This window comes from Stenella coeruleoalba, assembly GCF_951394435.1.
Source record: "Stenella coeruleoalba genome assembly, chromosome: 13".
NCBI lineage: Eukaryota > Metazoa > Chordata > Mammalia > Artiodactyla > Delphinidae > Stenella > Stenella coeruleoalba.
In genome coordinates, this window is record NC_137159.1 from 69,912,710 (window position 1) to 69,940,386 (window position 27,677).

Below are 27,677 nucleotides of genomic sequence, written 5' to 3' on the forward strand. Positions count from 1 at the left end.
AGGTTATATTTGCCGCAACTTTACAAGGTCCTCTGCTTTGCTGAGTAAGTTTAATTTCTTGTTGACATGCTTACATTGCTTTTTATACTTATTTAGCAATAAACATGTTTACAAATAAATTTTCCTTCTCTTTTTAGCCAGAACCCATATTAACTATGGAGTCAAAGGGGACGTAGCAGTTATTCGAATTAACTCACCCAATTCGAAGGTACCTAATTCAACTTGCTGCAGTTTATTTCTACTCACTACATTCATTAATCCAGTCCTGAATGGCAAAGAAAGAAATCCACCAATTTGGCAGTAATCCTATCACATGAACTTACAGTTTTGATGGTTAGAGTTTGAGAAATTGCCCAAGGAATGCAGTTTTCTTCAGCAGAGGTCCTTGTTTAAGAATTCCTCCTAGTTGACTTTAGTTGTCAGATTAACATCAAGGATTAATAAAACTATCCTTTTGTTACACTGTAGAATGATAAGGTGGTTTATTAGATAAGAAGCAAATTATAAGCTTTGTTTATAAGAATTAAAACTGACCTACCCATCTTAACTATGAGGTTATTAAATCAGCTTCCTTAACCTGCCTGACATAAGTCATTATTCATAGTAAGTTGGCTGGGTTAAATGTCGTTAAGTTTCCTACGGGACCTGAATGACCCGGTGCAGTTCATGTATTAGAAATCAAGTTCTGTTCAAAGTGGAGCTTCATTTATTTTTGGCAACTTCAAAAAAGCATGCAGCATTAATCCAGTCTTTTGCCAAGAAGAGCTTTACTGCAGGAACTCATGCTTTTCCCTCACCTAAAGTTGGTGTAAAGATTTCATATTTCAGAAATCTTATTACCAGAGGCCTCAATGAAGTAGGAGGGCCTAGATGTAAGCAATTAACAACTATCACAAATTAAGGAAAGTAAGAGGCAGTCCCCCTCACTAGAGTAAATCTTAGCATTTACTGAGCAATGGTTCAAACTTAAGATATTTTTTGTAAGTTGACCATTTTTCCTGAACACAAAAATAACAGATGCCTATAGTAGGACATTTTAAAGCAATAAAGAGGAGAATAACAATCATTCATGCTCCAAACCCAAAGATAACCACTTTTAGCATTCAATCCAGTTTCAGCAAATAATATTCTAAAAATTAAGATCATACTATATGTCTAATTTTTTTATTTTTTTTTTTGCGGTATGCGGGCCTCTCACTGTTGTGGCCTCTCCCATTGCAGAGCACAGGCTCCGGACACGCAGGCTTAGCGGCCATGGCTCACGGGCCCAGCCGCTCTGCAGCATGTGGGATCTTCCCGGAGCAGGGCACGAACCCGTGTCCCCTGCATCAGCAGGCGGACTCTCAACCACTGCGCCACCAGGGAAGCCCTATATGTCTAAATTTGATTTCTTTTTTTTCCTTAACATTATACAAATTTTTTCCATGCTGATAAATGTTTGTAGACTTAATTATAGCCTGCATATGATTGAAACTTAGGAATATGACCTCCTCAGGAATACGAGTTCCTCCTTTAAATAGAAATATTTTTAGAGGGAGGGGTGCTTACAGTTGCCCAAAGCAGCTGAATAGACAGCTGCTGGGTTGTTTGTTTGTTTCCCTGTCTCTTTCTTTTAACAGTATATTTCTCCTGGTTAAACGTATTTCCTATAATCAAAATAGCATTTGATGGTGATTTGCACATCTATTACTTCGAATTTAAACCCTTAGATTTATATGTATTTCCCTTTGGTAGGTGAATACTCTGGGTCAAGAAGTGCATTCAGAGTTCATAGAAGTAATGAATGAAGTCTGGTCTAGCAATCAAATCAGAAGTGCTGTCCTTATCTCATCAAAGCCAGGGTGCTTCATTGCAGGTGCCGATCTCAAGTAAGTTTTAGGAACTTTGAAGTCGCTTTTTACCTTGGCTAATGGTATGTTTTTTTAGGCCTAATCATTTCTCATTTTAAAAGAAGGTAGAAGTAAATATTCTCTGCAAGTTTTTTTAAAGTTATTTTCATGAGTTTAATAAAGTTAATAAAAAAGAAGGACTTGTTGCTTAAACCTTATAAAACTGAATACAGCCTTTCTTTAAAGAAGTTGAAGTAGTAGTTCAAGGAGCAATGTTTGAGTAGAATGAAAATAAACTAACAATGAGATGCCCTTTTTTTTCATCCACCAGACCAGCAAACATTTAAAAGTTTGAAAATATATTAGCAAGGACTTGGGAAAATGAGAAAGTTAAATATTACTAGTAGGAATGCAAATTGGTATAGCCACTTTGGAGAGTAATTTGATAAAATTTAGTAAAACTGAAAATGCACATATCATATATTCAAGTGATACCTCTTCTAGGTATATATGCTAGAGAAATCCCACCCTTTGGTTTTAAGGACCCGTGCATGCATAAGGATGTTCAGTCCTGTGTAGTTTTTTTAAAATAGTGAAGAATTTGAAACAAGCTAAACGTCAGTCATGAGGGAAATAGATAAGTAAATGTGGAATATTCACAAGATAAAATACTACAAAAACAATTCAAAGGAACTAACTAGATCTACAGCATAATGTTAGAACTCAAAAACGTAATGTTAAGTTAAAAAAAAGGCAAGTTACAGAATGTTTGATACTGTTTATAGTTTATATAAACATTTAAAAACCATACATGAATACTTCTCTGTATTATTTATGGCTACAAATATGTAGTTGGTTTGAGGAATACACTACAAACATGAAAATGGTTGTTTCAGGGTAAATGAATTGGCTGGTAGAACTTCAGGGGTCAAAGGCTACTTTACCAATACAGCTAATATTTTCTTTTTTTTTCAATGATATAATGTACGTATATATAACTTCTTTAAAATTCTTTAAAGCAAAAGTAAGGAGAGATGATACCTTAATATTAGTTTACTGGGTTAAAATGTTAACGGTTGTTAATTCTGTCAAAATATGGGTATTTGTTGTATTTGTTATATTATTTTTTGCAGTTTAGGCAATGATAGCCAGCATTATTGGCTTAGTAATTTGTATGTATGGTGTTTGTATATTTTTAAACTTTGTTCAATATTGTATACCCTTCTTTTTTTATGTATAGTAATTAGAAATTCATAAATATTCTGTTTGTTTATGTTTATTTTTTAGAAAAAGCAAAGTTATCTCCATCAAGTGCTTTCTCTTCTAGCTTGGTTATTTAAGCCTAGTAAGACACTGATGTACCTGGTAGTAGCTACCTAAATCCATAGGAAAATACTTGTAGCTTGTGTGAGGCTAGCTGAACAACTCCCAGCATATAAAATGACAGAAAATTAGTTGTCTTTGGTCAAAAGTAAAAAACCCACAGCTTAAATGTGTTCAGAAACAGTAAGTAGCAAATGAAACAAACTGAAATTAAAGGACATTGAGGACAACATTATTGTAATAGAAGCCTTTTTTCTGTCATTCTGATTGATGTTTAATCCGAAAGCTACCTGATAGTGAAAATGTTTAATCTGCTTGTGAAAATATTTACCAGAAGATGATTTTCTCATGTACAGAGCTTTGTAATCTAATGATTTGTTACCAAAACAAACACAAATTTATTCAACATGTTTTGTTTCATGTTCTCTGAATCCAGAAATCTAACACTCTTTATCGAGAGATGATATCACTGATATTAGTGCTATCTGAGGCAAAATCATTCTTAAACTTCTGAGTGTTTGAAGATTCACTACCGAATATTGATATATGATAGGATAAGGATATGGTGGATGAAGTATTGAACAAAATAGGTTATGGTTTTATCTTTGGTTTCTTTTGGTTCTCTTCTCTCATGTTTACTGCAGCATGTTAACTGCTTGCACGACCCCTCAAGAGGTAACACAAATATCCCAGGAAGCACAGAGGATGTTTGAGAAAGTTGAGAAGTCCACAAAGCCTATTGTGGCTGCCATCAATGGATCCTGCTTAGGAGGAGGACTTGAGGTACAGATTTATTCCAAAGTCATTGAGACAACGGTCCAGCTCATTGTTGGGATTCACCTGCTGCAAACCTTTAGCTACTATTTTGCCTTAAAAAAAGTTGAGGGAGAATCAGCCTTGTTTTTAGCTACCAAATTTCTGGATAGGTTTTTATCCTTATTCTCATGGCACAGAGCAAGTGAACCAAAGTGTCATGTTTTCATTTACAAACTGAGAAGATTTTGAACTAGCTCTCTAAGGCCCCTATCAATTCTAAAAAACCTTGTTAAAGTTTGCGAGGCAGAGATTGAAAAGTGTGATGCATGCTGTTGAGCTACTGAAGTCTAGTTGAGACACGTAACGCATAATGTTCGTCAAGCGTATTGTGAGTAGTAAAGATGGTAAATAACACAAGATTTGAGAGAAGAGATGCTTACCAAACTGGAGCATGTAAGAAAGAAGGAGGGGAAAAGAAAATAACATTTACTGAACATTTATCACAAGCTGGGTTCTATACTAGACACTTTCACGTGTATTAATTAAGGAAACCTGTGTCTGGTCCTAAACGATAGGCAGAATTTGATTAACCAGAAAGTAGTGGGAAAACATTCCAAATGTGGCATGGTGTGAGCAAAGACAAGGATAAACAAAGCCTAATTAGGGCACCATAAGTAGGCCTGCTTGATTGAAGAGTCTTTACATCACACAGGGTTTCTTAACCTGGGGTGCATATATAATTATGTGTGCATTTTTCTGTTGAGAGCTTCCATACCTTTCAGCAGATTGTCAAGGAGATCTGCAACCCAAAAAGAGGTTGATAACTTAGGGGAAAGGTATGGCGTAAGGCCAGAAAGGTAAATTGTAGAAAGCATCAAATGCCAGCCTAAGGAATTTCGGTTTATTCTGGGGGCACATTCTTGCTTTATGAGTAATATTTAGACCCTCACATATCCTAAGATGTTACAAACTTACATTTTTTAACACTCTAATTTTCTTTCATTTGTTTGAAGCTTGCCATTTCATGCCAATACAGAATAGCAACAAAAGATAAGAAAACAGTTCTGGGTTCCCCTGAAGTCTTGCTGGGAATCCTACCAGGAGCAGGAGGCACACAAAGGCTACCCAAAATGGTGAGTTTAAGGTACCCATGTTAACTTGAGAACCTCGGTCCTATGTGCCCCTTTAGATCCATTTCCTCTGTACAAAAGGTATAATATGGGTATTCATTGTAAAATTTAGAAACTGGACTTCCCTGGTGGCGCAGTGGTTAAGAATCTGCCTGCCAATGCAGGAGACACAGGTTCAAGCCCTGGTCCGGGAAGATCCCACATGCTGCGGAGCAACTAATAAGCCCATGCGCCACAACTACTGAGCCTACACTCTAGAGCCTGTGAGTCATAACTACTAAGCCTGCGTGCCACACTACTGAGCCTGCGCTCTAGAGCCCATGAGCCACAACTACTGAGCCCACGTGCCACAACTACTGAAGCCTGCACACCTAGAGCCCGTGCTCTGCAACGAGAGAAGCCACTGCAGTGAGAAGCCTGCGCACCACAACAAAGAGCAGCCCCCGCTCGCCGCAACTAGAGAAAGCCCACGTGCAGCAAAAAAGTCCCAACGCAGCCAAAAATAAATAAATAAACAAATAAATAAATAAGTAAAATTTAGCGCTTCCCTTGAGGCGCAGTGGTTGAGAGTCCGCCTGCCGATGCAGGGCACACAGGTCCGTGCCCCGGTCTGGGAAGATCCCACATGCCGCGGAGCGGCTGGGCCCGAGAGCCATGGCCGCTGAGCCTGCACGTCTGGAGCCTGTGCTTCGCAACGGGAGAGGCCACAACAGTGAGAGGCCCGCGTACCACACACACACAAAAAAATTAGAAACCAAATACAATGTGAATATATAGGATCAATAACATTTTATTCCTGATATTTGTTTATTTTTTCAATTCTACTTTTTATTTATTTTTTCAATTCCTTGATCAAAATGATTGATCAGGGTCCTTTGTTAGTCCCTGAAGAAGGGAAGAGATAGATAAGATACATGTCTTGCTTTCTGGAACTTACAGTTTAATTTGTTCCTTCTCTGCACAGTATGATCTTACCAGTTTTTCAAATCCCTGGGTCTTATTTCATGATAACTGTTAAGAGGCAGACCTTTCCCCTGATTTGGATGATCTCACTGTTGTATTCTATAGACCCAAAAGAGGCCCATCAGGCTTTTGAATTCTTAAGAAGAAGGGAAGGACAGTCAGACCTGGGGGCTGCAGAGCAATCCTAACATCAAACTCCCTGAACCTCATAGCCTCTGGTACTGTGGGTTCTTCAGGGAAAACAACACTCAGCAGAAATACTCTTTGCAGAGAAGTCGGTAGGAGTTGGACATAGAAAAATGGGAAAGTTTATGGTATTTGTTTTCTGATAATAAATAGTGTGCATTCCTTCATAGGAATTGCCAAGAGGATTTACTGAAAGAATGAATAAGCCTATATGTGTATAGAAAATATTGCTGTTTCTTTTGTTTTGTTATAGTTGGTTCTTGATGTAGCTAGAAGCTGTTCGAGCACCTACATACAAAGCCCTAGTTGAGTTCTCTTTTATTTAAGTCTAAGATTCTTTCTAAAGACATTGTCAAAACTATGAGATTTCTCAGTCTCTACTAATTCCGGTATAGGAATTTTAAATATACAAATGATAGAGAAGAAACTCAGAATGACATAAATGTACAATTCTAGGAAACATGACATTTTTTCTCTACTTTATCAATCCATAAGACAGAAATCCTACATATTGAATTAAAAGAAGAGATATAAAGACATTTTTAACTTCAGGCGGAGGTTTCTAAAACTAAACTTTACCTAAATGTGTATCAGTATATAAAATTTCGTTGATAGATATATAACATAAAAATCTGGTTTGAGTTTTCTCATTTTAATATTTATTTTGCTCAGTTGGATGATTTGTAAATTGTAATTGTCACTGATTTTTTTCCACCTTTGCTCTAATCCTTGCTTGCTTGTTAGGTGGGTGTGCCTGCTGCTTTTGACATGATGCTGACTGGTAGAGGCATTCGTGCAGACAGAGCAAAGAAAATGGGACTGGTTGACCAACTGGTGGAACCGCTGGGTAAGTGCTAACATGCTTCAGAATTGAGCCTTATGAAGTTATTTATTTTCTTAAAGAGTTAATATCTTGAATATTGGTTATAGTGAAACCCAAACACTTAAGAAATGAGTCATTATTCTGAAGAGTGAAGTTCTCTAAAAATAGCTAATACTAAATCATTTTCAACATCACCCCAATTTCTATTTTACGTTATTTATAATTGGGACATTAGGAATACAGGATTGAATCAAGTCATTATTTTTGGTTCTTAAATTACCTGTATCATTATCCATGATAACTATTCTTCAGTTTTTTGTGTCTGTTTTAATAATATAATAAACATGTATGAAACAACCAACCTAAGGATATTAATAATGGACATCTACTAATGTGCTGCTTCCTCCCATACAATTTCCTTGCCTCTTCTCATCCAAAGAAACCACTATTCCAGATTGTATGTTCATCACCCTCTTACATTTCTTAAAAATCAGCATTGTTGAGATGTTATTTACATGATAATAAATTTACCAGTGTTTAATGTACAGTTTGCATTTTGACAAACGTATATAGCTATGTAAACACCACCACAATCATACAATAGAACATTTCTAGTATGTATCTTTTTGTGTCTTTCATTTAGCATACTGCTTTTGAGATTCATCCATGTTGTTATATGTCAGCAATGTATTCCTTCTTGTTGCTGAATGTCATTCCATTGTATAGATAAACCATAATTTGTTTATCCGTTCACCAAATGATAGACATTTGAGGTGTTTCCAATTTAGAGCTATTCTAAATAAAGTTGCTATGAACATTCATTGACAAGTCTTTATGTGGAGAAATATTTCATTTCTTTTGGACAAATACTGAAGAGTGAATTGGCTGGACCATATGATAGATGTGCTTATTAGCTTTTAAGAACCTGTCAAACTGTTTTTCCAAAGTGGTTATACCATTTACATTCTTACCAGCAGAGTATGAGAGTTCTAGTTACAACCACTTTGCACGCTCAGTCTTTTTAATTTTAAACATTTCAATAAGAGTGTAGTAATATGTCATTGGGGTTTAATTTGTATTTCCCTAAAGACCAAAGATACCGAACTTATTTCATGTGTTTATTTGCCTTCTGTATATCTTCTGATAAAGTGTTCAAATGTTTTGCCCATTTTGTTTGATTTAGCTGTTTTTCTTATTACTGAGTTTTCAGAGTTCTTTATATATCAGGATATGTCCTTTATGAGATTTGTAATTTGCAAATATTTTCTCCCTGTCTATGGCTTGTCTTTTCATTATCTAAGAGTAGAAATTCTTAATTTTGATGAAGTCCAATGTATCAAAGTCTTCTTTTATGGATCATGGTATTGGTGTTTTAGAAATCTTTTCCTAACAAGATTGCAAAGATTTTCTCCTATGTTTTCTTCTGAAAGTTTTGTAGTTTAGCTCTTACATTTTGGTCTGTGCTACTTCAAGTTAATGTTTATGTTTGGTGTGAGGTAAAGATTGAGTTGTTGTTGTTGTTGTTTTTGTTATGTGATTATGAATATCCAAAATGTCCTGGCACAATTTTTTGAGAAGACTCTTCTTTCCCATTGACACCTTGACACCTTGGTGGAAAATTAGTTGATCCTCTGTGTTTGGGTCTATATCTAGGTTTCCTATTTCCAATTTATATGTCTTTACTTAAGACAGTGTCACACTGTCTTGATTATTGTGTTTTATAGTAAATCTTGATATCTGACAGTGTGACCCCACCCTCCACCTTGCTTCTCTTCTTTCAATATCATTTTGCCTATTCTAGTTTCTTTGCATTTACATATGAATTTTAAATCATCTCATCCATATCTACAGAAACATCTGCTAGGATCTTGATTGGAATTCCATTGAATCAATGTATCAATTTGGGGAGAATTGACTTTTTTTTTTTTTTTTTTTTTTTGCGGTACACGGGCCTCTCACTGTTGTGGCCTCTCCCGTTGCCATAGCTCACGGGGCCCAGCCGCTCCGCAGCATGTGGGATCTTCCCGGACCGGGGCACAAACCCGTGTCCCCTTCATTGGCAGGCGGACTCTCAACCACTGTGCCACCAGGGAAGCCCGAGAATTGACATTTTAAAAATACTGAGTGTTTTCATTATGAACATAATATAACTTTCTGTTTACTAAGGTCATCTTTAATTTCTCTCAGTAGTGTTTTATACTTTTCATTGAACATATCTTGTACACATTTTGTTAAATTTGTACCTAAGTATTTCATACTTTTGTGCCATTATACTTTTTTAACTTTAATTTCTCATTAATTACTAACATATAAATACAAAAGATTGTCTGGCAAAAGATTCAAGTCTCCCAACGCACATGTTCCCAGCTGAAGTCAAACAAGGCACTGTCTGCCTTCTCATTTCAGCTTTTATAAAACCAGCAAGTGTCCTTTCCATGGTCTATTTACTGCCACGTTTTCCTCATTTTGTGCTTTTTGTTTGTGATTTTGCTGTTTAAAATAGTGAGAGCTAGGAGTGGAAAAGAATTGAGTCAGAGTGAGGGAAAATGTCTTTAAGGTTTCTCTTTACTCCCCCAGTAAGGAGGCCTTAGCAGAGGTACCTGAAGAAGACCTCGGTTGAAGGTCCCATGTAAAGAGACTTAGGAATGAAGGCACATGGGCTCGGAATGAAAATGTATGTAAGAGCATAGCCAGTCAGGGAGACCTGAGTCATTGACTGCAACTCCCATTAAAGACTGCAGTGCGTCGGCTGGGCACCAAGTCTGGTATGGGAAGGACAGCTTTCTCCATGATGCCTGCGAGGCCTGTAATTGCCTTTGCTTGGACCTGAAATATCACATAGGTTTTTGGTTAGGCCTGGACCCCTCAATTTCTGCAAATAGTCATGTGGCCATAACAGGTATTTATAATTACCTACTTCTACCCATTCCATATTTCCTTTGCCCTTAGGGAGTACATCAGCTGGTCACGGTTCTTTGTCTGGTAGGGTGACCTTCATTCCTAAAAGGTCTGGGCCACTAGCAGTCCTGCATGAATTGGATTGTTGTAATTTTCCACTAAATAATTGTAGGTCACAGTAGCCCTAAGAGACACCCCAAGAGATCTCCCATATTTGAGACATACTCTCCCTTACCTTCATTGTAGTAGCAACCCAACTTCCCCTGGTAATCAGGATTAATCACCCCAGCCAGTATAGTAATCCCTTCTCTGCCTGTTTCAGAGGCATGAGGGGCCCAGAGTGACCAGATGGCAGTCTCATCTTCCAGTTCAATAGAATCATTGTTATGTCTCCTGATGGACTTTGGAACTAAATCCTCTAGACCAGCAGAACCTAAGGTTGTAGGACAGAAGCACATTCTTTGTTGGTAGATCACTAGGGGTAGTAGCAGAGCCATCTCTATATGTACTTCTGGATTCCTGGACCCGTGAATCCTTGCTATGGAAGATACGACACCGTATATTGGAGGTTGATTTAGAGCATATACAGGATCCTAGGTGACACTGCCCTAGCCTTACAAAGTATTACCACCTACCTAGTGCTCTGAGTCTTTAAAAGTCTATTCCAACATTCTCTCAATCCAACTGCTTCACGGTGATGGGGCATGTGGTGAGTTCAGTACATTTCATGAGCATGGCCCATTGCCACACTCCATTTACTGTGAGGGGAGTTGCTTGATCAGAAGCAGTGTTGTGTGGGATACGTGATGGTGGATAAGGCATTCCATAAGTCCACAAATGGTAGTTTTGGCAGATGCATTGCATGCCAGGAAGGCAAATTCATACCCGCAATAAGTGTCTATTCCAGTAAGAACAGAGTGCTGCCCTTTCCATGACGAAAGCAGTGCAGTGTAGTCAATCTGCCAGAATGTTGATCACCTTGGGAGGGTCCTGGTATGAGACAATCAGTGTTGGTCTGTGCTGCTGATTGGGCACTGAACAGTGATTGCACCCAGGTTGGCCTTGGTGAGTAGTTGTTGCTAAGCCCACGCACAGCCTCCATCCCTGCCATCATGGCCACTTTGTTCATGAGCCCATTGGGCAGTGACAGGGGTGACTGGGGAAAGAGGCTGACTGGTATCCACAGGATGGATTATCTTTTCCAATCGATCATTAAAATCCTCTTTGAGATCACCCCTTGTTGACCATTCACATGAAACACAAATATTTTCACATTCTTTGCTGAGTTTTCTCTTTCCCAGTCAGCTGCTCATAGGGAACTTCCATGAGGCCATAGGTGCAGGCTGAGAGAGAGAAGCAGGAGTAAGGGTATTTTGGCCACTTCCTCATGCAACTTGTACCTTTAGGGTCTGCTCAAGCCCAGTCTCATGTATACCACTTCCATTTGATAATGGAGTGCTGTTGCGCACACCCAGCTTTATGGCTTAGTGGGTTAGACAGCATCCATTTCATGACAGGCAGCTCAGATCACATAGTAACTTGGCCCATGGTTAAGCTTAGAGTCTCCACTAAGGCCCAGTAGGAAGCTAAAAGCTGTTTCTCAGCAGGATAGTAATTATTAACAGAGGATGGTAGGGCTTTGCTCCAAATTCCTAAGGATCTGTACTCTGATTCGCCTGTAGGGCCTGCCAACGACTCCAGACAGCATCTCTGTCTACCACTGATGCTTCAGGCGCCTTCAGGTCTGAATCGTATGGTCTAAAGAGCAGAACAGCTATTCTAGTCCTAAGCCCAACTCAAAACTAGCAGCCTTCAAGTTACTCAGTAAAGGGGCTAGAGCAGCACATCCAAAAAAGATGTTGCCTCCAAAATCCACTAGGTGTTGTGCCTGTTTTTTGTGGTGGGAGGGGCCAGATGCAACAACTTATCCTTCACCTTAGAAGGAATGTCTCAGCATGCCCCATACCACTGGACCCCTAGAAATTTCACTAAGATGGATATGTCTAGAGTAGTTGGTACTTCCAGCTCACCAGGTCCATTCAGCATAATATCATCCATGTAATGAACTGGCATGGTATCTTTTGGAAGGAAAAGGCAATCAAGGTCCGTGTGGGCTAAATTATGACTTATGGATGTAGAATTGATCACTCCTCAGGTAAGACAGTAAGGGTATATTGCAGGCCTTTCCAGCTGAAAGCAAACTGCTTCTGGTAGTCTTTACTACCAGCTATCAAGGAAAAAAGCACTTTCCAGATCAGCAAATACACAAGAGGTAAAAGGAGATGTGTTAACTTGCTCAGGCAATGAAATTGCATCTGGAATACCAGCGGCAATTGCTGTTACCACCTGATTAAGTTTACCATAGTCCACTGTCATTCTGCAGGAGCCATCTGGTTTCTGCACAGGCCAAAAATACGTAAATTGAATGAGGATGCAGTGGGAATCACCACTCCTGCATCTTTCAAGTCCTTAATGGTGGCACCAGTCTCTGTAGTCCCTCCAGGAATGCAGTATTACTTTTATTTTACTATTTTTCTGGGTAGAGGCAGTTTTAGTGGCTTTCACTTGGCCTTTCCCACTATAGTAGTCCTTATTCCACAGGTCAAGGAGCTAGTTGCTGAGGATATCTATTTCAATCGTGCATTCTGGAAGTAACCAAAGGATGAGTTCAGGAACCCACTAGGCCCACTGAGATAGAACTGAGCTAATAATCCTTTTATCACGTGACCTTATAAACCCCTGTCCTGTCTGGTGGATCACAATAACATTTTGAGTCTTTTGGAATTACTCTCAGTTCCGAGCCAGTGTCCAGTATCCCCCAAAAGTCTGATTATTTCCCTTTCCTCAAGGTAAATGACCATAGAGTCCCTTTGGGGAAGACTAACAGTATAATTCCCTCAAGGAGCTACAACCTCCCCTTTATTCAAGGGGTTCTGGGTCTTTAAACTGGCTCATTTCTGAGAATTGATGAGGGCGATGACTTTCTCTTTCCTTTCTTTTTTTAAAAACAATTATTTACTTATTTATTTTTGGCTGCGTTGGGTCTTCGTTGCTGCGCACGGGCTTTGTCTAGTTGTGGGAGCGGGGGCTACTCTTTGTTGCGGTGCTCGGGCTTCTTATTGCGGTGGCTTCCCTTGTTGCGGAGCACGGGCTCTAGGCGTGCGGGCTTCAGTAGTCGTGGCTCGCAGGCTCTAGAGTGCAGACTCAGTAGTTGTGGCGCACGGGCTTAGTTGCTCCGTGGCATGTGGCATCTTCCTGGACCAGGGCTCGAACCCATGTCCCCTGCATTGGCAGGCGGATTTTTAACCACTGCGCCACCAGGGATGTCTGATGACTCTCTTTGGTAATTCACGTTATTCTTAGGTTTACTAGACCTAGAATTCTGAATCCAGTGGGCCACCCATCATCTGTTTCTTTCCTAGGAATGCCATGATAAACTAGCCAACGCCATAGGTCTCCACAAGTCAAACTATTCTGATTACTATTTACTTTGGCTCTGCTCTCCAGTTTGGTAGCCATGCCCCATTTGCTTTTGGCAATTGAGTGTTGCTCCTTGGCCCCTGCCACCCCAGAATCCCATTATCCCCACTGCGTTTAGGGATCCTAGTTGATGATAGCAGTTCCCACTGTAATTTCTGACCTACAGAGAGGAGCAACCACAGAGCTCTTCAAGGATGCTGGGACTCCCCTCCTAAGTTGATTTCTCTTGGTCGTGGTGAAAGGTGTGCCCTCTGACCCTTCCAGGGGGGCTGAGCAGGTCCAGCATGATAAATCCAGGCTAACATTCCAGTTTCCTTAAGCCTTTTAATATTTCCTCTACCCTACCAACATGGTTCTGGCATTTCGGCTTCGTTCAGTACTGCTTGTTTTCTATATGTCCCATCTGTTCTTTGTTCCTTTTTTCTTCTTTCTGCTTTCCTCTGGATTAATCTTTTTTTTTGGGGGGGGGGGGCCGTGCCATGTAGCATGAGGGATCTTAGTTCCCCGAGCAGGCATTGACCCCATCTGCCCTGCAGTGGAAGCACAGAGTCCTAAACATGGGACTGCCGGGGAATTCCACCCGGATTAATCATTTTTTATCTTCACTGTTGGACTTTTACTTTGCTTTACCCTTTTAATGGTTGCTCTAGGGTTTACAGCATACATCATTTTCTTTTTTTCTTATTTATTTATCTTTGGCTGCGTTGGGTCTTTGTCGTTGCACGCGAGCTTTCTCTACTTGCGGCGAGCGGGGGCTATTCTTCATTGCAGTGCTCTGGCTTCTCATTGGGATGGCTTCTCTCGTTGCAGAGCATGGGCTCTAGGTGTGCAGGCTTCATTAGTTGTGGCACACGGGCTCAGTAGTTGTGGCTCGCGGGCTGTAGAGTGCAGGCTCAATAGTTGTGGTGCATGGGCTTAGCTGCTCCGTGGCATGTGGGATCTTCCCGGACCAGGGCTTGAACCTGTATCCCCTGTGTTGGCAGGCAGATTCTTAACCACTGTGCCACCAGGGAAATCCAGCATACATCTTTAACATGTAATCTGTCTTGATATATCATTTCACATGTAAGGTAGGAACCTTTAAAGGGTATACTTTCATTTCCCCCCATTCTTTTGCTATTCTTGTTATACTTCTGCATGTATTATACGTTCCTTAGCGTATTACTATTTTTGTTTTAAACAATTATCTTTTAAAGAGATTTAAAAAATGAGATGATTCTTTTCTGTTTACTCATATATTTATCATTTTTGGTGCTCTTTATTCTTTGTATAGATCCAGGTTCCCATCTGGCTTGATTTTCCTCCAACCTGAAGAACTTCCTTCAACATGCTCTATAGTGTAGGTCTGCTGGCAGTTAATTCTCTCACTTTTTGATTTGTTTGAAAAAGTCTTCATTTTTGAAAGGTATTTTTGATAGGTATAGAATCCCAGATTTCCAGTGTTTTCCTTTTGGTACTGTATAGATATTTACATTGTGTTGTCGCTTGCATAATTTCTGAGGAAAAGTCTGTTGTCATTTTTATCTTTGGTCATCTGTATATAATGTGTCTTCTCCACTCCTACCCCAATCCTCCCCAAACTGCTCTCACGTTTTCCCTTTATTACTGATTTTAGCAATTTATTTATGATGTGCCTTGGTGTGTGTGTGTGTTTTAAATGTTTGCTGTATATGGGATTCATTGAGCTTCTTAGATAGTGAGCTTGGAGTTTTCATCAAAATTGGAAACTTTTTGGCTATTTCTTTTTTTTTTTTTTTTTTTGCGATACGCAGGCCTCTCACTGCTGTGGCCTCTCCAACTGCGGAGCACAGGCTCCGGACGCACAGGCCCAGCGGCCACGGCTCACGGGCCCAGCCGCTCCGCAGCATGTGGGATCCTCTCAGACCGGGGCACGAACCCGTGTCCCCCGCATCGGCAGGTGGACTCTCAACCACTGTGCCACCAGGGATGCCCTTGGCTATTTCTTTAAATATTTTTCCATCTCCCCTACTGCTTTTCTTTTCTTTGTTGTTGTTGTTGTTCAGGGTGATTTTTCTTTAATTTTTATTTTATATTGGAATATAGTTGATTAACAATGTTGTGTTAGTTTCAGGTGTACATCAAAGTGATTCAGTTATACATATACATGTATCTATTCTTTTTCAAATTCTTTTCCCATTTAGGTTATTACAGAATATTGAGCAAGGTTCCCTGTGCTATACAGTAGGTCCTTGTTGGTTATCTATTTTAAATATAGCAGTGTGTACATGTCAATCCCAAACTCCCCATCTATCCCTCCCACCCTCCCATCCCCCCTGGTAACCATAAGTTCATTCTCTACATCTGTGAGTCTGTTTCTGTTTTGTAAATAAGTTCATTTGTATCAAATTTTTTTTTTTTAGATTCTGAATACAAGCAATATCATATGATATTTGTCTTTCCCTGATTTACTTCATTTAGTGTGATAATCTCCAGGTCCACCCATGTTGTTGCAAATGACATTATTTCCTTCTTGTTTTTTTTTTATTTCCTTCTTTTTAACGGCTAAGTAATATTCCATTGTATATATGTACCACATCTTCTTTATCCATTCATCTGTCAATGGATATTTAGGCTGCTTCCATGTCTTGGCTATTATAAACAGTGCTGTGGTGAACATTGGGGGTGCACATATCTTTTGAACCATGTTTTTCCCTGGATATATGCCCAGGAATGGGATTGCTGGATCATATGGTAACTCTATTTTTTACTTTTTTAAGGAACCTCCATACTGTTCTCCATAGTGGCTGTACCAATTTACGTTCCCACCAACAGTGTAGGAGGGTTCCCTTTTCTCCACACCCTCTCCAGCATTTATTGTTTGTACATTTTTTGATGATGGCCATTCTGCTTGGTGTGAGATGATAATTTCATTGTAGTCATGATTTGCATTTCTCTAATAATTAGCTATGTTAAGCATCTTTTCATGTGCCTCTTGGCCATCTGTATGTCTTCTTTGGAGGAATGTCTATGTAGGTCTTCTGCCCATTTTTTGATTGGGTTGTTTGGTTTTTTGATATTGAGCCACATAAGCTGTTAGTAAATTTTGGAGATTAATCCTTTGTCGGTCACATTGTTTGCAAATATTTTCTCCCATTCTATGGGTTTTTTCGTTTTGTTTATGGTTCCTTTTGCTGTGCAAAAGTTTTTGAGTTTAATTATGTCCCATCTGTTTATTTTTGTTTTTATTTCCATTAGTCTAGGAGGTGGATCGAAAAAGATGTTACTGTGATTTATGTAAAAGAGTGTTCTGCCTACGTTTTACTTTAAGTTTTATAGTATCCTGTCTTACATTTGGGTCTTTTATCCATTTTGAGTTTATTTTTGTGTATGGTGTTAAAGAATGTTCTAATTTCATTTTTTTTACATGTAGCTGTCCAGCTTTCCCAGCACCATTTGTTGAAGGGACTGTCTTTCCACCATTGTATAGTCTTGCATCCTTTGTAGTACATTAATTGACCATGGGTGTGTGGGTTTATTTCTGGGCTTTCTATCCTGTTCTGTTGATCTATATTTCTATTTTTGTGCCAGAACCATACTATTTTGATGATTGTTTTCTATATGTCCCATCTGTTCTTTGTTCCTTTTTTCTTCTTTCTGCTTTCCTCTGGATTAATCTTTTTTTTGTAGTATGGTCTGAAGTTAGGGAGCCTGATTCCTCCAGCTCTGTTTTTCTTTCTCAAGATTACTTTGGCTATTTGGGGTCTTTTGTGTCTCCATACAAATTGTAAGATTTTTTGTTGTAGTTCTGTGAAAATTTGATAGGGATTGCATTGAATCTGTAGATTGCCTTGGGTAGTATAGTCATTTTGACAGTACTGATTCTTCCTATCCAAGAACATGGTATATCTTCCCATCTGTTTGTGTCATCTTCGATTTCTTTCATCAGTGTCTTATAGTTTTCAGAGTACAAGTCTTTTGTCTCCTTAGTCCCCTACCCCTTTCCTGAGACTTCAGTCTCACATATTTTAGATTACTTGATATTGTCCCAAAATGAAGCTCTGTTTCTCTTTTTCAGTCTGTTTATATTTCTCTTGCCATGTATTCAAGTTTCCTGATCTTTTCTTCTTCACAGTATAATTTGCTATTAATCCAATTGCCTACATTTTTTGTTTCAGATATTGTTTTTTTCTCATATTTAGAAGTAATAGTTGATTCATTGTCACATCTTCAATTTCCCTTCATTATGTTTCTGTTTTCCTCTGCCTTCTTTAACATATGGCATGAATTCACAGTAACCTTTCTAACATTGTGTCTGCTTATCCTATCTTTTTTTTTTGCGGTACGCGGGCCTCTCACCGTCATGGCCTCTCCCACTGCAGAGCACAGGCTCCGGACGCGCAGGCTCAGCAGCCATGGCCCACGGGCCCAGCTGCTCCGCGGCACGTGAGATCCTCTTGGACCGGGGTACGAACCCATGTCCCCTGCATCGGCAGGCGGACTCCCAACCACTGCACCACTAGGGAAGCCCTATCCTATCTTTTCAATTCTGCACCTGTTTCTATCGGTCAGTTTGTCTCCTAGCTGTAGGCCATGTTTTTCTTGCTTCTTTTCATGCCTTTATGTTGGTTCTTTCCCTGGCCTCAGGTAGTTTCCTCTCATGCATGTGCAGAATGATACTTCGCCTTAGTTTCAAGGGGCCCCTCTGTAGATCTCTGGAGCTCTCCTTTTGTGTAGCAACTGCTCTCCAGTATTCTTCTGTAATTCCAGCATTACATTATGACTTTTGCGGACCCTGTGCGCTTTTGTCATTCAGACGTTTGGGGCTTAGTTCATTTTCTTCCTCCTCCACGGAGGCTGAAGGTAGGGCAAATGTCTTACGGTGGAGAATGGTTGCATATTGTTGCAGGCTTCTCCCTCTACTGGGATTTTGTTCCCTATACACCATAAGAAGGCACAAGATCGGCTTTTCAACCTCAGCCACCTCTCGCTCCAGTGTGGCTCTTACAAGCCTTTGACTGAGAGCCTGGTAAGTATCTGTTTTCATAGCTGTGTGAAAACAGCCTTTGGCTCTTCTGAGTCTTTGTCTCCTGCCTCCAGCAAGTTTGGTATCAGGCTCTGCCTCAAGCGAAAAATCAGGTGCATGTTTTTGGCATGTCCCCCTTTCTGTACAAGTACTGCATGTGCTAAACATTATGACACTATAAGAGATTTCACTCTAGCTTCCAGCCTCTTGCACCACCTTAGAACTTCACAAATGTTCCATGCGGGAAAACTAGCTTTGCGTCTGGTTTCTTCTAGTACTGACTTGTTGTGTATGACCACCAAAAACTCTGTTCATTTCACTTTCCCTCAGTAGCATCCTTCTGCTTGAGCCAAGTCCAATCTTCAGCCCACACCCAAAAGCATCATGTACCCCCAGGAAAGACAATGTCCAGCAATCATCAGTTCACATTGGACAGGCTTTTCCCTCTCTGGAATTCTGTTCATATAACCTTTGTTGCTTCCACAGCTCTCCAGTGTCTTTACAAATGTGATTTTGCAATTGATTTTTTGTTTTCCAGTTTTGCAGCAAGAAAACAGGCCTCATGAGACATAATACATCCTACTCAGAAGTGGAGGCCAGACTTAAATAGGGCTTAAGACTTGTTTTCTACCAGGAGGAGGTTGTTGCACCTTCGCTCAGTGTGACTTCTCTTTTTGAGTGCATAGTTCATGACATTGCCACCTACCGGTCTCTAGTCAGACTTAGAAAGCTGCGCTGAAAGTGGGTGCTGGAGCCTTCGGCTTTGGCCTGCCTGGGTTTTGCCCACCTGGGACTGATCCAAGCCTGATTTACATTCCAGTCTGTTGTGTTCGTCTTTACAGGACCAGGAATAAAACCTCCAGAGGAACGGACAATTGAATACCTAGAAGAAGTTGCAATTACTTTTGCTAAAGGACTAGCTGATAAAAAGATCTCTCCAAAGAGAGACAAGGGATTGGTAGAAAGTGAGTGTCATTATTAAAGAACTAAGGCAAAGCTTCTTTCCAGGGAATTTAATTTTATTTTCTATAAATCCGAAATGAGGAAGAGGTGAGTGCATTATTTACTCTTAAGTGTAAAGTCAACCTTAAAGGATGCAATAACTCTTCTCTAGGCTCAAGTCCTGGACCTTACACTGGTTAAAGACATTTTTTTTTAATTTTTTATTTTGGAAAATTTTAAATAATACCAAAATAGAATAATGTAACAGTGTAATAAACACCCATGTACCCAACACCAAGCTTTAATACTTACCAACTAATGTTTAAAGAAGTGCTTAGGTTGAAATTTAGATTGTTTATGTCAGAGTAAAGAGCAGTTCTTTCAGATAGCTAGAATCACTGCGTTTTTATGGAGTTTACAGAACAAACTAACAAGAGAGGCTGGGCTCTTTCCAGTAAGGATCTAAAAGCATTTTACCTTACAGAATTGACATCGTATGCCATGAGTATTCCATTTGTCAGGCAACAGATTTACAAAAAGGTGGAAGAAAGAGTACGAAAGCAGACCAAAGGCCTTTATCCTGCACCTCTGAAAATAATTGATGTGAGTTTTTACCCCGTACTCCCACATTTCTCATGTTTCTTCCCTTTGTCTAGAGCAACTACTCTTCATTGCCATTCTGCACCATGTTTGCCAGTACTGAAGTTCCTCATGCTGCTATCAAAGTACTTACCAAAAATAACACAAGAGCATAGCAAGCTATGAGGATTTATATAAATGGATATTTGGGGAAAATTAGTGCCAGGCATACTTTTTAGTTGATGAGCTTAAAATTACCAGTTATAAACCAAGAAAGGAACCTATGTCATATCAGTATAACAAAACCAGTAAAATATTGGACATTAATTAAGAGGTAGTTGAAACAAAATTAATGGCTGTATTCTGTCCTTAGTCAAAACCATTGTCATTACCTAAAATGTCTCATTGACTTTCCATTGCCATAATTATGAAAAGATGTAATGATATAGAGAAGTTCTGGAAAAGCTCAAGGAGGATGATTAAAATGATCACAGAGTTGAAGTAACATCTGTCTCAAGGTAGACTTTAAAACTTATAAAATCTTCAATCTGGAAAGTCCCAGATCAAAAGAGCAATAATTGAAGACAAGATCAATAATCAAAGATTTCAGAATTGGAGAATGAATTAGTCAACAGGTATATTTTGAGCCAAAGACACCAAAGTATATAAAATATGAAACGTGGTCCCCTACTTCCATTCACCTCACACAGTCTGGGTTGGGGAGATTAAACACATATATGTGGTAAGGCAGATGGCAGGATGGGGCGGTATGTAGCTGCATAGGGTTAACGCCAGCTAACTGGGACAGAGGAGGTTTGCTAAATTCACTGAGGAGGGAACGATCCCTGAAATTGTTAGAGAATACATGATGAGAAAGCCAGGTAGGATGGGCATTTTGAGCAAAGTTACAGAAGCTGGAAAGCATGAGGCTCTTCAAGGAACATCAAATCAGATCAGTTTTTGTAGGAGGATAATGCAGTGTCTTCAGAAAGGCAGACCAAAGGTGGATTTCAAAAGGTAGACAGTAATTAATTAAGAAATTTCATCTTTGTCCTATATAGATCATAGAGAACCGTTTTCATGGCAGTGAGTAAAAATGGATTAGAAACAGAGACAAAGTAGATCAATGAACTAGGAAACTGTTCTGGTAATTCAGACTTGAAGTTTGAATAAGACCCCGAAATAGAATAGTAAAAGCAACAATACGAAGGTAGTAAGAGACTTGCCAAAGAGAGTTAGGAGTCAAGGTTTAGAAGTGTTGAGATTAGGTATTCAGGAAATTCAAGCAACAGTAGTTTAGACAGAGAAGTCGATTAAGGATATAGATTTATTTGGTTTTTTTTTTTAATCACCATTAAATTATGGTGATTGAATACAGGGTTATTTCTTTTATACTTGCTATTGTACTTAGGTTAGTACTTAACCCCAAATGTTAAATTGAATTTCATGGAGTTCATGATTAATGTGATAAACTAAATGATGTTCCTGAGGAAGAATAAATAGAGGGGGAAATGGGCTGCAAGTGGGACTTTGGGGACCTGCCCACATTTGGAGAACAGGAGAGGAGCCGGAAGAATAATTCAAGCAGGAGGGAAGGGAGTTAAGAGGAAAAGGTAAACCTATTATTGGACTCAGAAAGGGGTGATGACAACTCTTTCTCTGACAAAATAACAGGATTCAAAGGATAAGGAGGTGGAGTTTGAGCTGTGGAACCTCTGTGCTCTTTTCCTATTCTGACTTCTTAATTCTCTTTCCTTCTGTTTTATTTCCTTCCATTGTATACTAGGTTGAGCAGTAGCCTCAGATGGAGAATTAAGTCAGTCTTAAGCAATAAGGCACTCCGTCCTCTTCTCTTTCTCACTCCAGTCTAGACTTTTGACTTACTCTTTGAAGACTAACAACACTAGCCACTTTTTTCAGCATTACTGTGTATCTTGCCAATCGATTCCAACAAGTACTTTATCTGTTTTTTAGGTAGTGAAGACTGGGATTGAGCAAGGGAGTGATGCTGGCTATCTCTCTGAATCTCAGGTAAAATTATTTCCTTTCAGTGTTTTATTATTAGAGACAGAAAAAGCGAGATCCACAATGCTGTGTAAAACTGAAAAAAGGTAAAGTATTCAAAGCCTAGTAAAAAATGTTTTCCTCCAGTGGTTGTCATTTCTTACGATTAATCTCAGTGAGCAAGTAGGTGCTAAGAAAACCACAGTAGCCCCAGATACTTGAACTTGCTCTCAATAAGGAGGGTGTAACTAGGAAAAGCAGGGGCAGGGTTAGAATCCTTTCAAAAGGAATCATTTGGACTTTTTGTTCTGTAGTTGGGCTGGTTTTGTTGTGATAAAGTGAGTACATGGATACAAAAATATGGTTCTTGTTAGAGCCTGGAGATAAACCTGTGAAGCCCAGCCTTCCTTTGGTGAATTAGGAAATGAAGGGAAATGTTTTGCACCCACCAAGACAAGAAAACAGAGCAACACACGAACCAACCTCACCCCTTCCACTTCCTAACGAGTTGGTGGTATTGTAGATTTTAGCTGTTTGGGTTGTTTTGAAGTTTTAAGCAATCATTGAAGGATGATTGCTCTTCAGTAATAGAATAAAAGATATCTGAAGAGCTCAGGACAAGTTCCAGAGAAAACATTTCTTATACTGGGTTGCTTACTGCAGTGCACTCTGATTAATTCTTTTACATTATCACCAGGTACACATATACATATGTACAGAAAGATTGAAGCATATTTCCCAAAATAATTAGCCTGTACACTGTACTCAGTATTTTCTATTTATTCTACTTATCACAACCTGCTAAATTCAAGACCACTGATAGATTTCTACCCGTGGTTTGAAAATCACTGGTTTATTGAATAGAACCTACTTTGCCAAGATTAGTAGAACATTGTTTCATGTTCTCTTCAGACATGAAGGCAACATTATTAGAGGGATTCCTTCTTTTAAGTGCTGTTTGCAACCATGTAATCGTACCAGTAAATTCTAGTAATATTGATGATGGTAATAGCTAACATTGAGGCCCAGTCATTTTACTAGTGTTTTCATTTACTTCCCACAACAATACTGTAAAATAGGTATTGTTTTTCCCATTTTAAGGATGAAGAAAGCTTCACAACTGGGAAATGGCAGGGCCAGTCTTTAAACTCAGTTCTTTCAAATACAGACTCTAAATCTCATGCTCTTTCCCACTAAGTTGAGACTTGTTCTCTGTAAGTGTTAAGGTCCTTTTAAAGTGGCAGATAGCACATGGGGCAGCCTGCTACCCTGGAAGGAGAACTGGAGTTGGGAGTCATACTGCCTGGGTTCAAGTTCTGTTTCTGCCCCTTTGAGGCAGTGTGGCTTTGAGCGAGGTCAAGTTCTGAGCCTCCTCTTCCCAGTCTTTAAAATGAGAGAGGTGGTTGAGATGATTGGTCCGTTTTGGCTCTGACACTCTAATTCCATGAAAAAAGTTACCACAGCCTCTGGTGTAGAGAATCTGAGAGCTCAGTTATATCCAGAACCTTTCAAAGCAGTAGTTGGAAGTGGAACAGATGAGGAGAGTTAAAGAAAGATGCTCAGCAGGAGACCAACTTCAGCAGCTCAGGACCTGAGGCTTTGCATGTGTTACCTCTGCTCTGCAGAGAAACTGACCCCAAAGAATCCACGTCTACAAGACTGAGAAGTTCTACCTTTTCTTCTTCCCTTTTCCCAGAAATTTGGAGAGCTTGCAATGACCAAAGAATCAAAAGCCTTGATGGGACTTTACCGTGGTCAGACCCTATGCAAGAAGAATAAATTTGGAGCTCCGCAGAAGGAGATTAAGTAAGTCAGCTCTACGTAGGAAGCCCCTGTGGATTTCAGCACATGCTACGCTTGTCGATGTCTCTGAAGATCCATAGAGCTAGATTTATGCCTTCCGTCTTGCCCTAAACCTCTTCTGTCCTGAGCACTTTAGATCCCTATTCCTACGAAGGATTTTTTGGCTTTCAGAGTTCTGCCTGTGCTGAGTTTTCTCCTGACCTCTCTGATGTCTCCTGTAGAGGCATTTTTGTCTCAGTATTGATGTCCCCTAGAAATACGGTTTAGGTTTCCCCTTCCTAAACCAGTACACACACTATGTGCTGTTTAATGACCTTGTCTCTCTCTGTGACTTGAGATACCCTCTCTGGGAACTCACACTTCTCCCTCGTTAAAAAAAGTAAAGCCTCATTCTAGTCGTTAAAGTCTTGTCCTTCGTTTAGCTTACAGCCTAAGCGTTTGACAGCCTACTTACCTGTTTCATATCTATTCTCTTCAGCGAGCCTTTCAGTGTTATGCTGCCTAAATAGCTCTTCAGCATCTTAAGTTTAGTAATGCCCCTAAACTCACCCCCTTGCTCAGTGGTTCTTAACCTGGGCAACGTTGCCACCAGGGGACACTTGCCAATCTCTGGAAATATTTTTGGTTGTCACAGCTGGGGAGGGAGGGATGGTACTGGCATCTGGTGGCCAGAGGCCCGGAATGCTGCTAAACATCCTACAGTGCACAGGACAGCCCCACAACAAAGAAGTGTCCAGTCCAAAATGTCAGCAGTGCTGAGGTTGAGGAACACTGTCTACCTGAATTACAGAGAGGGATTTGTGGAAGCAGCTCATGTTACTACCTTCCCCAGCCGCTCGCATTTAATGAGATTGCAATCCAGAGCAGAAGAGGAAATTAAGAGGAAGCCCAGGCGAGAAGACAAGATTCTTGCCAAGAGGGCTGATTTCCAAATTAGAATATGAAATACAACTGTAACTGCTTCTCCAGCACACGTGGTGATCGGTATCAGTCGGGTTGTCTGTGTACCACCTAATGTTGACAATATCTTGCATTCAGTGGGTGAGATGAATTACTTCCACGCTGCAGTGGAATGATGATATGGCCACTTAAATCTGAATCTCTTTATACATACTACAAAAATTACTCTTAAATTTTAAATTGGACTTCCCTGGTGGCACAGTGGTTGAGAGTCCGCCTGCCAGCGGTTACACGGGTTCAAGCCCTGGTCCGGGAAGATCCCACATGCCGCGGAGCAACTAAGCCCCTGCGCCACAACTACTGAGCCTGCACTCTAGAGCCTGCGAGCCACAACTACCGAGCCCACGAGCCACAACTACTGAAACCCGCATGCCTAAAGCCCGTCCTCCGCAACAAAAGAAGTCACTGCAATGAGAAGCCTGTGCACCACGATGAAGAGTAGCCCCTGCTCGCTGCAACTAGAGAAAGCCCGCGTGCAGCAACGAAGACCCAACGCAGCCATAAATTAATTAATTAATTTAAAAAATATTAAATTATAAAATGTTTACTCTTAAGCTGATTAGCCACTCCTGACTCCTACTCTGGTCTGCATGTAACTCTTACTGTTATATGCAGATAGCATATAATACCACCTGGAGAAGCTGTTATTGTGTACCAGTACACAGAAAAGACAGGCAGCGTGCATGTGAAACTCATGTAAGAAGAAATAAGAAAATGAGAATCAAAATACTTAAGCTTACAAAAATTCTCCCCCCAAAACAACCACAATGCAAAACTATAGCAGAATGCTTCCAAACTTGAATTATATATCCTTAAATAAATATTTACAGATAAGAAAAGAATCACTTTGAATCAGAAGTTCAAAAACTCAGAATTAAATGGGCAGAAAATAAGAGTTGACCTAACTTGGGAAATGAATTGAAAAAAGGTAACATCATCTTAGAAATGAAGAATAAATTATAAGGTATGCAAGGCAGAATAGGTTGAACTGAAAATTTAATAAAAATCATTGAAGAAAGGGCATCCCCCTTCCTGCTTTCCCAGTTGTCAGTAATAGTTCTACTTCTGTCTCTCTAGGCCTCTTCTCCCTTGCCTCGGATAATAATTTGAATTCCTTATGTATTTTCTCTTTTTATAAATTAATTTTTTATGCAAAGAATGCATTCTTAATCTCCTTTTTTAAACTATTATAAGGAAGTTTGAATACTAGATGAATGTTTTGTGTTTATGGTTTGAATGTTTTAATATAAAAGGAATCCTTCAGTATGAATCCTATAATAATCCTTTTTAGTCAGTGGTACGACTTGGAGACTGTGTATGTGGGTACATACCAGGTAACTTGTTCCTTTTCTTCTTCTACTGAAAGATTGATGACTTCCAATTTTTCATTATTGTAAACATTGTATGACTGTTCATCACAGCATATCATCTTGTGCATAAGTGCATTTCTCTAGAGCAGATAGTAGAATTACTGGGTCGTAGAAGATGCAATTTTTGGTTTTAATACATTTGACCTCCTATATAGGGCAAAGTATATACTTCTATCAACCATGCATGAAAGAACAAAATTTTTTATACCCTCACTGTTACTTTTAAAATTTTTGCCAATCTGATGGGGAGAGAATACATTTTTTTAAATTTGCATTTCCCAGATTATTAGGGAAATTGGGCATTTTATTGGCAATTTGTTTTCATTTTCTATGAATTGCTTTATATAAACCCCTGCCCATTTTATTGGGTTGTCTTTTTTAATTGATATGTGTGTTCTTTATATTTCCCCAGTAGTAATCCTTTGTCTGCTATACCTGTTGTCATTTGTCAAGCAAATTTTTAATTTTGGTGCAGCAAATACATGAATAATTTTTTCAGCTCCTATTCTTTATGTTTTTCTACCCTATTTTCTCATGTTCTCCAGTTACTTAACACTCACCATATCAAAATGTGTATTATCACAAAGCTGCATTTGAAAGATACTCCCAGGAGTTGAAGTTAGGGTGCCTTTTCAGGTCTTGAATATGATTTTTGAACATTATAATCAGAATTGTTTTGAATGAAACAACTCTAATTTAGGTCTATGGTGTTGTAAACTTGGGCTTCTTTTATGAAGGAAGTTGTTCTGAAAATTTTTTTTAGTTACTTATGGGAAAATGGCATATTGTTCCAAAACTATGGAAAACTAAAAAGAGTCATCAGACATGATCTCTATCCCTCAAAAAGCTTAGAATTTAGTTGATGAGACAAAAATGACGTACATGAAGCTGTTCCAAAATACTGTGGGGTAAACCAAATGGTCCTGATAAGTTCAAGGGAATTCAGGGGTGGAAAAGGCAGTAATGTGCGTGTATGGAGGTGTTTGAGGGAGGGGTAAGGTCTGGAAGCAAAGAAACCATCCAAGAGGCTTTTGAACCAATCCAGGTAAGGGGTGAGAAAGGCACACATTTCAAGAGAAATGAAAGATGACTGGAAAATGGCAAAATCACTAGCAAGTAAGTAGTTGGTAGAAGAGAGATTAGTCTTTAGGCCTATCACTGCAAGTTGGCTTTTGTTTGAAGAAAAATACTCGTTAATTTAAGCGTAATCCATGTTGTTTTGTTTTCAGTGATCTCAGGTATGATTGAAGATCAGTATAATTCTGTCTCTTTGGTAGACCAATTCTTTTAGACCTAATGGATTTTTGCATTTAACTGAAAATCAGTCATTTATGAAAGATATCTTTTTGTAGGTAAAAATTATTTTAAATACCTTATTGTTGTCCCTGCTTTAGTTGGTTTATTGGAAGATGACCTGGGCAATCTCCCACTTTTACTGAATTAATTAAGATTTATACCAAAAGTCATTTCATCCTTTCCTTTCAGGCAGCTCGCCATTCTTGGCGCAGGGCTAATGGGGGCCGGCATTGCCCAGGTCTCCGTGGATAAGGGCCTACAGACTATACTGAAGGATGCTACGCTAGCCGCGCTGGGGCGAGGACAGCAGCAAGTGTTCAGAGGGTAAGCCTGCTCTCTGCCTTTGCTGGG

General features: G+C 39.5%; 1 protein-coding gene across 1 annotated transcript in view; it reads left to right on the forward strand.

Moving 5' to 3' along the window:
* Positions 1-27,677, forward strand: part of HADHA (hydroxyacyl-CoA dehydrogenase trifunctional multienzyme complex subunit alpha) — a 52,552-nt gene that overhangs the window by 5,085 nt on the left and 19,790 nt on the right. The window contains exons 2-12 of the mRNA XM_079940273.1: positions 3-44; positions 138-208; positions 1,735-1,868; positions 3,797-3,935; positions 4,922-5,041; positions 6,932-7,034; positions 19,215-19,337; positions 19,799-19,917; positions 21,868-21,924; positions 23,594-23,703; positions 27,516-27,650. Coding sequence (XP_079796399.1) covers positions 3-44; positions 138-208; positions 1,735-1,868; positions 3,797-3,935; positions 4,922-5,041; positions 6,932-7,034; positions 19,215-19,337; positions 19,799-19,917; positions 21,868-21,924; positions 23,594-23,703; positions 27,516-27,650 — 1,153 coding nt within the window. The remainder of the gene's footprint in view (positions 1-2; positions 45-137; positions 209-1,734; positions 1,869-3,796; positions 3,936-4,921; positions 5,042-6,931; positions 7,035-19,214; positions 19,338-19,798; positions 19,918-21,867; positions 21,925-23,593; positions 23,704-27,515; positions 27,651-27,677) is intronic.